This window comes from Bos javanicus, chromosome 26, assembly GCF_032452875.1.
Source record: "Bos javanicus breed banteng chromosome 26, ARS-OSU_banteng_1.0, whole genome shotgun sequence".
Taxonomy (NCBI): Eukaryota; Metazoa; Chordata; class Mammalia; order Artiodactyla; family Bovidae; genus Bos; species Bos javanicus.
In genome coordinates this window covers 46,313,756-46,329,496 of record NC_083893.1, presented here as the reverse complement: position 1 = coordinate 46,329,496, position 15,741 = coordinate 46,313,756, and the positions used below count along the sequence as shown (strand labels likewise).

At 47.5% G+C, this 15,741-nt stretch overlaps 1 protein-coding gene across 2 annotated transcripts in view; it reads right to left on the bottom strand.

Moving 5' to 3' along the window:
• Positions 1–14,543: 14,543 nt before the first annotated feature.
• The window catches only part of DOCK1 (dedicator of cytokinesis 1), a 560,513-nt gene continuing 559,315 nt past the window's right edge, over positions 14,544–15,741 (bottom strand). For both annotated transcript variants that reach the window (XM_061403980.1, XM_061403979.1), the window contains exon 52: positions 14,544–15,717. In XM_061403980.1, the coding sequence (XP_061259964.1) occupies positions 15,622–15,717 (96 nt within the window). In that variant the 3' untranslated portion in view covers positions 14,544–15,621. The remainder of the gene's footprint in view (positions 15,718–15,741) is intronic.

Genomic DNA, 15,741 nt, shown 5'->3' with positions numbered 1-15,741 from the left:
GAGAGTCCCTTGGACTGCAAGGAGATCCAACCAGTCCGTTCTGAAGGAGATCAGTCCTGAATGTTTATTGGAAGGGCTGATACTGAAGCTGAAACTCCAATACTTTGGCCACCTGATGTGAAGAACTGACTCATTGGAAAAGACCCTGATGCTGGGAAAGATTGAAGGCAGGAGGAGAAGGGGACGACAGAGGATGAGATGGTTGGAAGGACATGAGTTCGCGTAAGCTCTGGGAATTGGTGATGGACATGGAGGTCTGGCGTGCTGCAGTCCATGGGGTCTCGAAGAGTCGGACACGACTGAGCGGAACTGAGACAAGCAGACAACAGAGGGACATGGGGGCGCCCCTGAGTCCTGAGTCTTCCCGTGACTTCCTGCGCCCTCTGCTGGCAGATTGTGTGCACTGCGGCTTCTCCTGTGAGTTCTGTTTTCTGATGGCAGGCTGTCTCTCTCTGCCCTTAGTAAAACCCCAAGGCCTTTCCCAGAGCCAGTCCAGCACACAGGTGGAGGGTGGCCAAAGTGTTTCCTCTGGCTTGCTGTCCTGTCCTGGTCACTGACACCTCCTGCCCCTGCATTGATGTGGCTGGCCTGGGTTTCCAATACTTAATCCCTCCTGTGGGGGCAGGGGCTTCTCCCCTGGGACCTCCTTCCAGGGTGGGGAGGAGGCTCTGATTCACACTGTCCCACAGCCTCTGATGTAGCCCAGGTTTTTCCAAAGTGTGGAACCTGAGACAGGTGGTTTGCGTGGGGAAGTGAAAGGTGCATACGGAGGAGATGATGGAGCAGGACTCACCTGCCCACTTCAGCACCGAGGATCTGTAAGCCGGTCACAGACCACACTCTGCCGAGATGGGCGACTTGTCAGTGCGGTTCCTGGGCTGTGTCATATGCCGTGAGGATGCTGTGCCTTTTCAAGCTGTGCCTTTTCCAAGCTCACACTTGGAGCTGCTGCTGATAGAAGACCTCCTCCTGTGACCCTGTGTGTGGAGGGAAGTGCTTGGGAGGAGGGGGAAGGAGGCTGAAACCCTCACTGGGCCCCAGGTGGATTAGCACATCCTTCTCACTTCCTGCAGACAGCTGGGAGCAGGGTGGAGTGCAGGGTCCTACTTGAAGCCAGTTAGATCCGGGCTGAAGTGCTGGGTGTCTGCTCAGCTTGCTCTCCTGTCAAGTGGATATGATCCTGTCTAATAACGCAGAGAGGGTGTCTGGTGCATCGAGAAAGACACAAACAGGTGCTCCACAAATGACCTTTTGGTTTCAACAGCTAGCTATTTGTTAGCAGCCTCTTCTAAAGCATCTCGCATGCGCTTGTGCACCAACACACGCGCACACACACACACGCTTAGACACCCGAGGTCCCAGGAGACGGGCCTCTGCAGCATCTCCCAGGAGCTAAGCAGGGCTCTGCTGAGTCTTCAGCTGCTGCTCAAAGCACCTGCCTGGCCCCATTGCCTTGGAGGAGAGGAGGTGGCCAAGCATTCTAGAACCACTCGCCTACTCTGTGCAAGCCTCCACTGGCTGCTCCACAGGGCAGAGGTGTCCTGGGAGGAGCTGGGACAAAGGCATCCCTCTGGAGCTCAGAAACATTAATTCATTTTGCCACATGTCTTGTGCTCTTTTTAAAAAAAATATTTTGTTGAAGTATAGTTGATTTACAATGTTGTGCTAATTTCTTCTGTGCAACAGAGATTCAGTTATATATATATATATATATATATATATATATATATATACACATTCTTTTTCATATGTTTTTCCATTATGGTTTATCAGAGGATGCTGAATATAATACCGTGGGCTCTACAGTAGGATCTGGTTGTTCATCCTTTCTATACATAATTGGTTGCATCGGCTAATCCCAAACTCCCACTCCATTCCCCCCTCTGCCCACTTCCCCCTCTGCTCCTCTGAGGCATCACGGGGAACACGTGTGCTGAGCGAAACATTACCTGGCCTGTTGGTGTGGAAATGGGGACCTTCCTTTGATGGGAAAGACTTGGCCACATCCTAGGTGAAAATTATGATTAATTGAGAGAATGCCCCCCTCCAGTGTCCCCACTCCTTCGTTCATGTGCAAATACCAATGAGGTGGGGCTGGAGTTATCAAAGCAGTTTGGGAAATTCACTGATGTGAGAGTCAGTGCTTTCAGGGTGCGTGGGTCTGGACTCCAACAGTCCCCCAAAAATCCCTTCATTTACCAGCCCGGGTCAAGCTCAGGGTGACGGTGGTCCTGTAAGAACCTCATGCCATCCCAGACAACAGAAGACCTGCACAGCCTACCCCCACCAAGTCCTGCAATGAGTGTTCCTTGTATCCACACGTCTTCTTCCCCAAGAAAGAACACCCACCCACCCACGGCCACATGATGACCAGTCAGTTTCAGTCATGCTGCCCTGTCGCTGCATGCCCCCACTGCAAATGGAGTCAATCACAGCACCCACTCCCCTAGATGGAGATTTCCAAAGTCCAAGAAGGACACACGCTGCCTCCATTGTGTCTGGCACTGACCGCACGTTACGTCCCCTCATCTTCTCAGCCAGACCAGAGGGGTGACCAGGGGCACGCTCGCAGCCGTAAGCAGCCAACACCTGCGAGGAGAACAAGCTAGACACACAGCAAGAAGCAGCAGAGACGTACGGAAGGTGAACGAAGAACAAATGAAATAGAGAGCAGAAAACCAACTGGGGAAAATCACCAGAACTAAAGGCTGGCTCTTTGAAAAGAGACCAAAGTTTAAGATTTTTCTATGATCCGTATCCCTAGACTCAAGATGGCATTTCCCATCCTGTCAGAGAAATCTCTAGCAAGAGATGCAAAGGGTGAGATTTAGCCTTGCCATAGAGACAGGAAAAGAAATGGAAAAGAAATACAAAAAAGCAAAATGGCTGCCTTACAAATAGTTGAGAAAAGAAGAAAAGCAAACAGCAAAGGAGAAAAGGAAAGATATAAGCATCTGAATGCAGAGTTCCAAAGAATAGCAAGGAGAGATAAGAAAGCCTTCCTCAGCGATCAATGCAAAGAAATAGAGGAAAACAACAGAATGGGAAAGGCTAGAGATCTCTTCAAGAAAATTAGAGATACCAAGGGAATATTTCATGCAAAGATGGTCTCAATAAAGGACAGAAATGGTATGGACCTAACAAAAGCTGAAGATATTAAGAAGAGGTGGCAAGAATACACAGAAGAACTGTACAAAAAAGATCTTCACAACCAAGATAATCACAGTGGTGTGATTACTCACCTAGAGCCAGACATCCTGGAATGGAATGAAGTCAAGTGGCCCTTAGGAAGCATCACTACAAACAAAGCTAGTGGAGGTGATGGAATTCCAGCTGAGCTATTTCAAATCCTGAAAGATGATGCTGTGAAAGTGCTGCACTCCATATGCCAGCAAATTTGGAAAACTCAGCAGTGGCCATAGGACTTGAAAAGATCAGTTTTCATTCCAATCCCAAAGAAAGGCAATGCCAAAGAATGCTCACACTACTGCACAATTGCACTCATCTCACACAGGGACAGAGGAGACTAGTGAGCTGCCGTCTATGGGGTTGCAGAGTCGGACACGACTGAAGCGACTTAGCAGCAGCAGCAGTAGCACATGCTAGTAAAGTAATGCTCAAAATTCTCCAAGCCAGGCTTCAGCAATACATGAATCATGAACTTTCAGATGTTCAAGCTGGTTTTTGAAAAGGCAGAGGAACCAGAGATCAAATTGCCAACATCCGCTGGATCATGGAAAAAGAAAGAGAGTTCCAGAAAAATATCTATTTCTGCTTTATTGACTATGCCAAAACCTTTGACTGTGTGGATCACAATGAACTGTGGAAATTTCTGAAAGAGATGGGAATATCAGACAATACCAAACCACCTGACCTTCCTCTTGAGAAACCTGTATGCAGGTCAGGAAGCAACAGTTAGAACTGGAAATGGAACAACAGACTGGTTCCAAATAGGAAAAGGAGTACATCAAGGCTGTATATTGTCACCCTGCTTATTTAACTTATATGCAGAGTACATCATGAGAAACGCTGGGCTGGAAGAAGCACAAGCTGGAATCAAGATTGCTGGGAGAAATATCAATAACCTCAGATATGCAGATGACACCACCCTTATGGCAGAAAGTGAAGAGGAACTAAAAAGCCTCTTGATGAAAGTGAAAAAGGAGAGTGAAAAAGTTGGCGTAAAGCTCAACATTCAGAAAATGAAGATCATGGCATCTGGTCCCATCACTTCATGGGAAATAGATGGGGAAACAGTGGAAACACTGTCAGACTATTTTTTGGGCTCCAAAATCACTGCAGATGGTGATTACAGCCATGAAATTAAAAGACGCTTACTCTTTGGAAGGAAAGTTATGACCAACCTAGATAGCATATTAAGAAACAGAGACATTACTTTGCCAACAAAGATCCATCTAGTCAAGGCTATGGTTTTTTCAGTGGTCATGTATGGATGTGAGAGTTGGATTGTGAAGAAAGCTGAGTGTGGAAGAATTGATGCTTTTGAACTGTGGTGTTGGAGAAGACTCTTGAGAGTCCCTTGGACTGCAAGGAGATCCAACCAGTCCATTCTGAAGGAGATCAGCCCTGGGATTTCTTTGGAAGGAATGATGCTAAAGCTAAAAGTCCAGTACTTTAGCCACCTCATGTGAAGAGCTGACTCATTGGAAAAGACCCTGATGCTGGGAGGGATTGGGGGCAGGAGGAGAAGGAGACAACAGAGGATGAGATGGCTGGATGGCATCACCAACTCGATGGACATGAGTTTGAGTAAACTCTGGGAGTTGGTGATGGACAGGGAGGCCTGGCGTGCTGTGATTCATGGAGTCGCAAAGAATTGACTGAGCGACTGAACTGAACTGAACAGTTTGAACTGATAGAGAGAGGGAAGACTGGGATTGAGACTTGCTGATTTGCTTTTTTTTTTTTTTGGCTCTTTCTATGAGTCTGTGAAATTAATGGCAGGTTTTTCAGTGAGTGAAAATTAGGCAGAGGTGCAGGGCAGTTGATCCCCTGGGGCCACCCTAAACCAGTGGGAATCCAAGTCTAAAGACCCCATCTCCACACTCACTGTCAGGTCAGGGAGACCTAAGGGCTGGTGATGAGAATATGGCAAATCGTTGGCCACCAAAGGGGCAAGGTGACTGTGTCTGCTGGTCTTACACAGGTTGGAACGAGGACAAGGTGGATTCACTAATGTGGTGAACAGTTACAGTTGACCCAAGCTCCAGTTCCAGAGAAAACAGATGGCTTCTCTCTGCATCCAGCCTGCCCCTTCCCCAGTAGAAAGAGCAAATGGTGTCTGAAGACACAATACCAGGGACAAAGTGGACACCAGACAGCCAGCAGCTCTCCACCTGCAGCAGGAGCTGAGCGTGTGCAGAGGGTCTGGTGGGGGCTGCCCCAACTGGGGAGGAGGGATGCCCAGGAGGAGAAGGGGTGGCAGCTGGCACGAGGGAGGCAGGGGTCTTCGAAGCAGGAAGATGTCCATGTCCTTTCTCAGAGTCATCACTCTTCTTTGACGCACATGTGCCGTAATCACAGAGCAGGAACCCATGGTGGGTGTACAGCCCTTCCGGGCTCCTCCTTGCCCACCCAGGAAGAGTTTCCAGTTGCCAGATGTCTTCTGTGGTCTTCAGGGAGGCTGACAGGACCCTGGGAACAAAGAGCGGAGAACTGGAAGGAAAGACTTCCAACAGAGGGGAGAATGACCCGTGAAAATGCGTAGACACACAAACATTTGGGGGTAGGAAGGTGTGAGCTCTCCCAGAGGTTCCAGAGAGAACAGGGAAAGGGGAAGAGAGTGTAGGGACTCAGGTGCGTTTGGGTGGAGGCTGAAGGGTGACAGGGATGGGGAGAGGGTATTTTTTTTGAGGGGGAGAGGGTATTTTTAAGTTGCTTTGCAGGACTTTCAAAAAACATGCCCGCTGCTCCTCCCCTTCTGTTAGACTCGTGGATTTCCGCAAGACCATTGATTTCAATTCTCATGCTTCTTTGAATCAACTTTTCTCAAAGATGGAGTCACCCAAGGTCTTGGCTACAGTGTGAAGATGGACTTGGCCCCTTCTGTCAGTGAAGGTATGCACCGGCCAGGCTGGGGGAAGACCTGGCCACCCCTGCCCTTAACCATCTTCTTTTTCTTTCATCATAGATATCTGTGAGAGGTAATGTGAAATGGTCACTACCAAATTATTGGAAGGATAATAACTTTGAGTAATTAATACACACACGATTTGGTAAGGTACTGTAGCATGAACAGCCATCTTCAGGAACTGCAGCTCTGGCTCATAATAGCATCGTTGTCAGGAAACTAACTGCAGCCCCATGGGCTCCTTTGTCACACTTGTAGAGAAAAATAAACTGGCCCAGTAAAGCAGCCCAATCTGTTGCTGGGTTTTAGTACTGAGTGATGCTTAACACTAGTTGGGGAGGCTTGGAGCCTTCAGAAAAATGAGACTCGCTTACTAAACCTCCCATTTCTAATCTGAAGTGAGTTCTAAAATTGTCACCATCAGGACTTCCCTGGTAGTCCAGTGGCTAAGACTCCATGCTTCTAACGAAGGGATCCAGGTTCGACCCCAGGTCAGGGAACAAGATCCCACATGCTGCAACTAAGATTCAGTTCAGTTCAGTTCAGTCGTTCAGTCGTGTCTGACTCTTTGGGACCCCATGAATCGCAGCACGCCAGGCCTCCCTGTCCATCACCAACTCCTGGAGTTCACTCAGACTCACGTCCATCGAGTCAATGATGGCATCCAGCCATCTCATCCTCTGTCGTCTCCTTCTCCTGCCCCCAAGATTCAGTGCAGCCAAATAAATACATAAATACTTACAGATCTCACCATATAGAAAACCAGCTGTGGGAGGCTGCCCAGTGCCTCGTGCCTGTCAGATTCATGTTACACATCCTGATGAGTGGAGAGTCTCATAACTGAGGATGTTGAGCCATGTGAGCTCTAAGGGTCTCTCCGGGACAAAGTTCTGGGTCTGTTTTCCACTTTTCTAAAGCAAGTGTCTTTTACAGTTGTGGACCCCACACTGTTTACTACTGATGGCAAAGCAGTCAGAAGGATGACCATGATGAATGTGTGCTCTCCAGTACAGCAGGGTTTGAAGTTCAAGTTTGCCTTGCAGAGGAAGTGGGCCTCCCATTTCCTCTCTGCTGGTCCATCACCCACCCTGAAGTTCTGGGAACTGGGCCTGGAATGACTCTCATATCGTTGAACGTTCTCTGTAATTTATTTCATGTAAACTTTCTCTTCACTCAGCAAGAGGTACTGAGGTCCCTGTTCCATTCAGTTCAGTTGCTCAGTCGTGTTCAACTCTGCGACCCCATGGACTGCAGCACGCCAGGCCTCCTGTCCTTCACCCTCTCCTGGGGCTTGCTCAAACTCATGTCCATCTAGTCGGTGATGCCATCCAACCATCTCATCCTCTGTTTTCCCCTTCTCCTCCTGTCTTCAATCTTTCACAGTATCAGGGTCTTTTCCAGTGAGTCAGATCTTTGCATCACGTGGCCAAAGTGTTGGTGTTTCAGCTTCAGCATCAGTTCTTCCAATGAATATACAGGGTTGATTTCCTTTAAGATGGACTGGTTGGATCTCCTTGCAGTCCAAGGGACTCTCAAGAGTTTTCTCCAACACCACAGTTCAAAAGCATCAATTCTTCGGAGCTCAGCTTTCTTTATAGTCCAACTCTCACATCCATACATGACCACTGGAAAAACCATAGCTTTGAATAAATGGACTTTTGTCAGGACAGTAATGTCGTTGTTCTGCTTTTTAATATGCTGTCCAGGTTGGTCATAGCTTTTTTTCCAAGGAGCAAGTGTCTTTTAATTTCATGGCTACAGTCACCATCTACAGTGATTTTGGAGCCCCCCAAAATAAAGTCTCTCACTGTTTCCATTGTTTCCCCATCTATTTGCCATGAAGTGATGGGATCAGATGCCATGATCTTAGTTTTCTGAATATTGAGTTTTAAGCCAGCTTTTTCACTCTCCTCTTTCACTTTCATCAAGAAGCTCTTTAGCTCCTCTTTGCTTTCTGCCAAAAGGGTGGTACCATCTGCATATCTGAGGTTATTGATATTTCTCCTGGCAATCTTGATTCCAGCTTGTGCTTCATCCAGCTCGGCATTTCACAGGATGTACTCTGCATATAAGTTAAATAAACATAATGACAACATAGAACCTTGATGTACTTCTTTCCCAGTTTGGAACCAGCCTGTTGTTCCATGTCCAGTTCTAACTGTTGCTTCTTGACCTGCATACAGATTTCTCAGGAGCCAGGTCAGGTGGTCTGGTATTCCCATGTCTTGAAGGATTTTCCACAGTTTGTTGTGATCCACACAGTCAAAGGCTTTGGTATAGTCAATAAAGCAGAAATAGATGCTTTTCTGGAACTCTTTTGCATTTTCAATGATCCAGTGAATGTTGGCAATTTGATCTCTGGTTCCTCTGCCTTTTCTAAATCCAGCTTGAACATCTGGAGGGTCATGGTTCATGTACTGTTGAAGCCTGGCTTGGAGAATTTGAGCATTACTTTGCTAGTGTGTGCAACTGTGCAGTAGTTTGAATATTCTTTGGCGTTGCCTTTCTTTGGGATTGGAATGAAAACTGACCTTTTCCAGTCCTGTGGCCACTGCTGAGTTTTCCAAATTTGCTGACATATTGAGTGCAGCACTTTCACAGCATCATCTTTCAGGATTTGAAATAGCTCAGCTGGAATTCCATCACCTCCACTAGCTTTGTTTGTAGTGATGCTTCCTAAGGGCCACTTGACTTCACATTCCAGGATGTCTGGCTCTAGGTGAGTGATCATACCATTGTGATTATCTTGGTCATGAAGATCTTTTTTGTACAGTTCTTCTGTGTATTCTTGCCACCTCTTCTTAATATCTTCAGCTTTTGTTAGGTCCATACCATTTCTGTCCTTTATTAAGCCCATCTTTGCATGAAATGTTCCCTTCAGATCAGATCAGATCAGTCGCTCAGTCGTGTCCGACTCTTTGCGACCCCATGAATCGCAGCATGCCAGGCCTCCCTGTCCATCACCAACTCCCGGAGTTCATTCAGACTCACGTCCATCGAGTCAGTGATGCCATCCAGCCATCTCATCCTCTGTTGTCCCCTTCTCCTCCTGCCCCCAATCCCTCCCAGCATCAGAGTCTTTTCCAATGAGTCAGCTCTACACATGAGGTGGCCAAAGTGCTAGAGTTTCAGCTTTAGCATCATTCCTTCCAAAGAAATCCCGGGGCTGATCTCCTTCAGAATGGACTGGTTGGATCTCCTTGCAGTCCAAGGGACTCTCAAGAGTCTTCTCCAACACCACACTTCAAAAGCATCAATTCTTCGGTGCTCAGCCTTCTTCACAGTCCAACTCTCACATCCATACATGACCACTGGAAAAACCATAGCCTTGACTAGACGAACCTTTGTTGGCAAAGTAATGTCTCTGCTTTTGAATATGCTGTCTAGGTTGGTCATAACTGTCCTTCCAAGGAGTAAGCGTCTTTTAATTTCATGGCTGCAGTCACCAACTGTAGTGATTTTGGAGCCCAGAAAAATAAAGTCTGACACTGTTTCCACTGTTTCCCCATCTATTTCCCATGAAGTGGTGGGACCGGATGCCATGATCTTCGTTTTCTGAATGTTGAGCTTTAAGCCAATGTTCCCTTGGTTATCTCTAATTTTCTTGAAGAGATCTCTGGACTTGCCCATTCTGCTGTTTTCCTCTATTTCTTTGCACTGATGGCTGAGGAGGCTTTCTTGTCTCCCCTTGCTATTCCTTGGAACTCCGCATCCAAATAAGTGTATCTTTCCTTTTTTCCTTTGCCTTTAGTTTCTCTTCTTTTCTCAGCTATTTGTAAGGCCTCCTCAGACAGCCATTTTGCCTTTTTGCATTTCTTTTTCTCGGGGCAATTCCATCCTTCTGTCTTCATATTTAATTCCCAGTGATCCTCCCTCAGGGAGGCATTGCTTTCCCCAAGGGGTGATCAAGGGAGGAGAAGCTGCAGCCATGGGCCCCATCTCTGCCCACTCTGTCTCCAGGGCAATGATTGAGCCTCCTCTGGAGTCTGTCAAACCAAAGGAAGCAGCGTCTCTTTACTCGAAGGCTAAAATAATATGAAGAACCCTCACATTACTAATATTTCTGAAACACTGAGAGATGAGTCTGATGTTCCTTCTCTATGATGATAGCTTTGCCTTCCAAAGTTTACTTTTCAGGGGAAAAAACTTCAGCAAGGCATTAAAAACCCACGTACATCATCTGTGTTCCCTGCAGAGAAATCAAAAATATGTAGGAGCTTAAAAATAACCCTGTCTTTTCCAGGTAGCTCCTCACTCGATATTAAGTGCCCTCCTCTCCAATGCAAGTGTTCATGATGCTAAATTAACTGTTAACAAGCACTTTAAAATAGTATAAATTATGCTAATTCAGAAATATTCCCGTTCCCAAACTGATTATTTTTAACCTCCCAAATTGCTGTGCTTTTGCATCAGCAGCTGAGGAGCCGGGGCACTATGAGCAGGCATCTTTCTGAGTGACTTCTGAATTCCTGGCCCTTTCCACACATGGTTTCCAGGGACGCCCCCGGCTCATGCCCTGTGCCCTCTGGCTATGCTCCGTTGTGATTCTGGGAGGCGGAAGGACACCTCCAGCCCTGACCTGTGCTGAGTGTCATCCCTTAAGGTCAGGGCCACGTGGGAAAGGTCATCTGCTTCTGCCAGAGCCGCCATATGGGATGGAGGGCTCTTGTTGGCTTGCTGGCCCCTGCTGGGGGTGTACATTTCTCCCCACTCACGCCTTCCCCCAAAATACATCACAGACTCTGATGGTGAGTGGCAGAGGAGTGTGTAATTTCTTCTGTTGTGTCTCGTCACAACAAAAATTTGAAGCGACGGACGAGCTTTACAGCTCTCGGATGGACCAGTGTTACAGCTCCGTGTTACAGCTCAGTTTTATTTAGAAAATAAAGGAAAATACCTCCTTGAGGCTTGAGGGCATGATGACCCAAAAGACGCAAAGAGAAGAGAGAGAGACAGAGACCCCGGCCCTTTGGCCCCTCTTTTCATGTCTTTTCCTCCCCCCTGGGCCTGCCCTGTGTAAATTGGGCTCACCAGGAGTGCTGTTTGTTCTACCTGAGGTCCTCACTCTGGTCCTCAGACCTTCCTTTGTTCTATTTTCATGGGCTTTTCCCTTCCTTGTCTTTTAGCCACCACCATTCTGGACCCTGTTTTCTATTCTAACCCCCTAATGGTGAGGACACCCCCAAAGTCTGTGTGAAAGGCCTCTCTGCTCATCCTTGCCTGGTCTTCACCACATGTCCTTCAACAAACTGAGCTGCTTGTTGGGTGTCCTTCAAACACACAAGGCCCACTCCTGCTGTGGGGCACGTCGCTTTCACTGAGGTGTAGCCATAACGAGGCTTCATTTAATGGAGTGAAGTTTAGCAAAACCCAGAGCCATATCTTCTTCCTTTGAGGGAGAGTCCCACCTGCCCCTCTCTTGCCCTCAGCTCCCCATCCTATGCCCCCCCGCCTTCCCCAGCATGGATGCCCATCTTGCTCTTGTCCCAGTCATGGCCTAAAGGCAGAATTGTTTAGAAAAAAGGGAAAGAAAGAAAAGCAGCTTGATTTTTCGGAGCATGAAATCTCTGAGAAAGTCCTCACAGAGGAATCAAACATGCCTGGAGTCACCCACGATGAGAAGCAAGTCCACTTGGGGAGACGTGGAGGGGACCCCACAACTGGACCCCACCCAGCTCCCCAGCCTCCCTGAGCCGCCTCCTCCCTGCGGGTCTTCCAGCCGTTCCTTCACAGTGGGGGGCTCCCCCTCATATCTGGGAGGTAGCAATTACTGCTCCTCCCCACTCCTGACTCTCCTGCAAGTCTGTCCAAGTCTACTCATTCTCTGGGTGTCCCCCAACGTCTGTGTGAAAGGCCCCTCTGCTCTGCCCTGTTCTGCCCAGTGCTCACCACTTGTCCTTCAACAGACTGAGTCCTACTTGGCTGAGGTCTCATCCATCCCCTAACCAGACTCTGAGATCCATGAGGACAGGACTGGGTGTCTTCTAGGGCATTGTGCAAAGTACCTGCCATGGAGCTGTAGACATGCTCAAACTGTTTCATAAAATGGCACAGCCAGTTACAAGAAAGAAGAAAGAACAGATGAAATTCGGCCCTCCCCAATACTAAAAATGTGCTGTGCTCAGTCGTTCCATCGTGTCTGACTCTTTGTGACATTATGGATTATAGCCCACCAGGCTCTTCTGTCCATGGAATTCTCCAGGCAAGAATACTGGAGTGGGTTGCCATTTCCTCCTCCAGGGGATCATCGCCACCCAGGGATTGAACCAGCATCTCCTGCATCAGCAGGCAGATTCTTTTTACCACTGAGCCACCTGGGAAGCCCTATATTGAAAACAATTGTTAAGTATTAGCAATGGCTAAACAGGTGGCCCTGGAGAAGGCAAAAAACAGAGAGAGTAAAAGGAATATATCACTGCATCGAGAGAGGCAAGCTGTGCCCTGGAAACTCCTTCTAGAAGGAATGCCTCCAGAAGACATTTGACACAGAGGTCAGTTTTTCCTTGACTACTTCTGTAGCCCAACCTTGATTTAAAAGGCAAAAAAATAAAAAATTAAAAAACTGTGTCTGCCTAGTTTGAGAAGTTCATTTTTTAAATAAATACACTTACATATTTATATTAGGAAATTTCTTTAACACATGTAAAACGTGTCCACGTTTCCTTTCCTGTTAGATTTGCCATGCACCCAGCCCTCTGGAGCCCAGTGTGGAATTCCTGGCGACTGGGGGGATGAGGACATGGGGGAGGGCCCTGGGTGGGATATGCAGTCCAGGGATTGTCCAGGGAGACTTTGTGGGGTAATTCGTGGTGCAGGGCAAGAACTAGAACCCAGATGCTGTTCTAGAATAAAAACAACCATTTCCAAAGGGCCAGGACTGGTTCTATAAATTTCAGCTATAGCTTCTGCTATGTGAAATGCTGACTATCCAAAAACTCCCTGAGGCCAGGGGCTGGCCCCTCCCAGGTGGGTGTGTCCTTGTAATCATTTTAGGATGGTGGTGAATAGCCAGTTTCTAACATACTCAGAGAAGGCAATGGCACTCCACTCCAGTACTCTTGCCTGGAAAATCCCATGGATGGAGGAGCCTGGTGGGCTGCAGTCCATGGGGTCGCTAAGAGTCGGACACGACTGAGTGACTTCACTTTCACTTTTCACTTTCATGCATTGGAGAAGGAAATGGCAACCCACTCCAGTGTTCTTGCCTGGAGAATCCCAGGGACGGCGGGGCCTGGTGGGCTGCCATCTATGGGGTCGCACAGAGTCGGACACGACTGAAGCAAGTTAGCAGCAGCAGCAACATACTCAGTGGAGGATGAATATTCATATTCGTCAGAGAGTAAAAATTCAAGCAGAAAAAAAATCCATGTTCACGTGTATCTAAAATGTCCTAGGGTGGACTGGACATTGAAGACAAGTTCAAATAAACTGGGGCACCAGCCATTGAGCCAGAGGAGGCTGCTCTGAGTCTCCTGGGTTCTGTCACAGCCTCCTGGGAGGTCTGGCTGGAAGAGACAGAGTCACAGCCTGTGTTTGAGCCAGGACACATCTGGATAGCATACAGGACTCCAGTGCCTTCTCTGTTTCTTACCATTTAAGCTTCAGAGAAACCTGGGAAGTCTGATGCCTCTCAAGTGAAATGGCACATCCCAGGAAATGAAGCCCTCGCTCACATTGGACACTGAGAAGGTTAAAAGGAGAGGTTAACAAGGCTTAGCCAGGGGGCCCTGGGGTTGGGTTGAGGGAGTTCCAGCCTGAGCCAGGCTCAGCTCTGCTCTGTCTGTAAGGACACATAGACAGAGGGTCCTGGGACCTGAGTGCTTTCTCGGCTCCGGGTCCCAGACAGTTAAACAGAGATGAAGAGCAGTGTTTGAGGAAGATGCACACGTGTATAAACACGGATCGCAATGCTCTTTAAGAAGGCAGTGTCAGCTACAGATTGGCACTCGCCATCTCCCTCTACAAGGATTAAGTCAGGTAGATGCTGCTGCAACTGCTGACCTTCAACACTTCCGGAAAAGAGTTCAGGGTGGAGAGCAGAAATGAGGCACTCTTTGCTCTGGAACAAACTGGCAGAACAGGTCTTCAGATAGTTTTTCGGGAGCCGATTTTATGAGCCCAATTCTTATATCTCCTCATTTCTAGAAAAGCACTAAAATCCTTCATGGGGATCACTGCTCCTCGTGACTAACAGAAGCCTCCTGCAAAAAATACGTGCTTGACTGCACGTACTCCATTGACCTCCCGCTGCGGTCTCTGTGGAGCAGTCTCTGAAGTGCTATCTGAAGTGCTGTCTCCCTGGCTATAGTTCTCACTTTGCCCCAAATAAAACTTAACTTGCAACTCCAACTCTCACGATGTGCATTTTCTTTTTTTAAGTCAGGAGCAGAATATAAGCAGTGGCTTTTATATTCTACATCAGGGGATAATAACATAGTACGTCAGACACTGAGACTTTTTAAACAACAGTTTATTTTTTGTTGTCAATGATTAACTCTTGGGCCTACTAGAAGAATATCATGATTATAGTCAATAAAAAAATATAGATGATAGAATAAAATATTAGGTTATACAAAGTTAGTTTTTTTTTTTTTTTAAATCATTGTCCAGGAACATTTTTAGGGCTTGTGCTTTGTGGAGGGGGAAAAAAAAACAAGAAAATTTAATTTGTGTTTCTTTTTTACACTTCCCTCAGTTACAAGTTAAGAACACATATTGAGAATCATTTGTGGGTGCCTAGGACAATAAACAGAAGGACCACAAAAATTAAAACAAGTTCTAAAGACCCTCATATATACAAACTTCTGTACAGAATGAGCCCAAGAAGAATTCACCCAATTAAAACCATCGCCTGTGGTCTACATATCCTTTTTTTAAAAAGAGAGAAAATGGATCTTCCTACACTCATACTTACTCTTTCCACTTGATCCAGTATTTTTAATGGTGTCTCCACTCCATAAATTAGTAACTGTTCAGTAGCAGAGAAATATCCTATTTTAAATTATACCAAGGGAAATCAGGAACTTCCCGGAAAGGGCTGACCATAGTTGTCTGAAGGAGACTGAAGGAGCCCTCAACCCACAGAAAGCACACCACCAGGTGAAGGCAGGAGCATTCCGTGAGACATCCTGGGAGAGTCACCTGGGGTCTAGTGGGGAGCTGAGGACTTGTCCACTGTTAGTACACAGTTCTAAACTCTCCTTCCTGTGTTCTGCTCAGGTCAACTGGGCTCTTTGCTAATGTGTCATCTGGCACAAACAGGAAGGGCTTTTGGGCAAGACTTAGGCTCTTCCAAGATGGACACACTCAGACGCTGATAAACACAGCCGTGTGTCCCGGGCCCGTACCCGCCTCCTTACTCCCTGATGCTAAAGCCCGCTCACCCTGTGGCTGGAGACGAAATCCTGTTAGGGAAAAGCAATTGCACTAAAGGTCAGACATCACAGGCCCCATGAGGTAAACGCCAGACGTGGGAGGAGATGTGAGGGAGGGGAAGAATGCCGGCTAGCCCTTCGGGGGATGCCGCGGCTTCACTGCACGATCCCCGAGTCCACGGAGGTCTGCTTGCGCGTCGTCTTGGGAGGGGGCGGCGGCGGGGTCTTGCTGGGCAGAGGAGGAGGCAGATGCTGGAAGATAGAAAATGAGGGGAT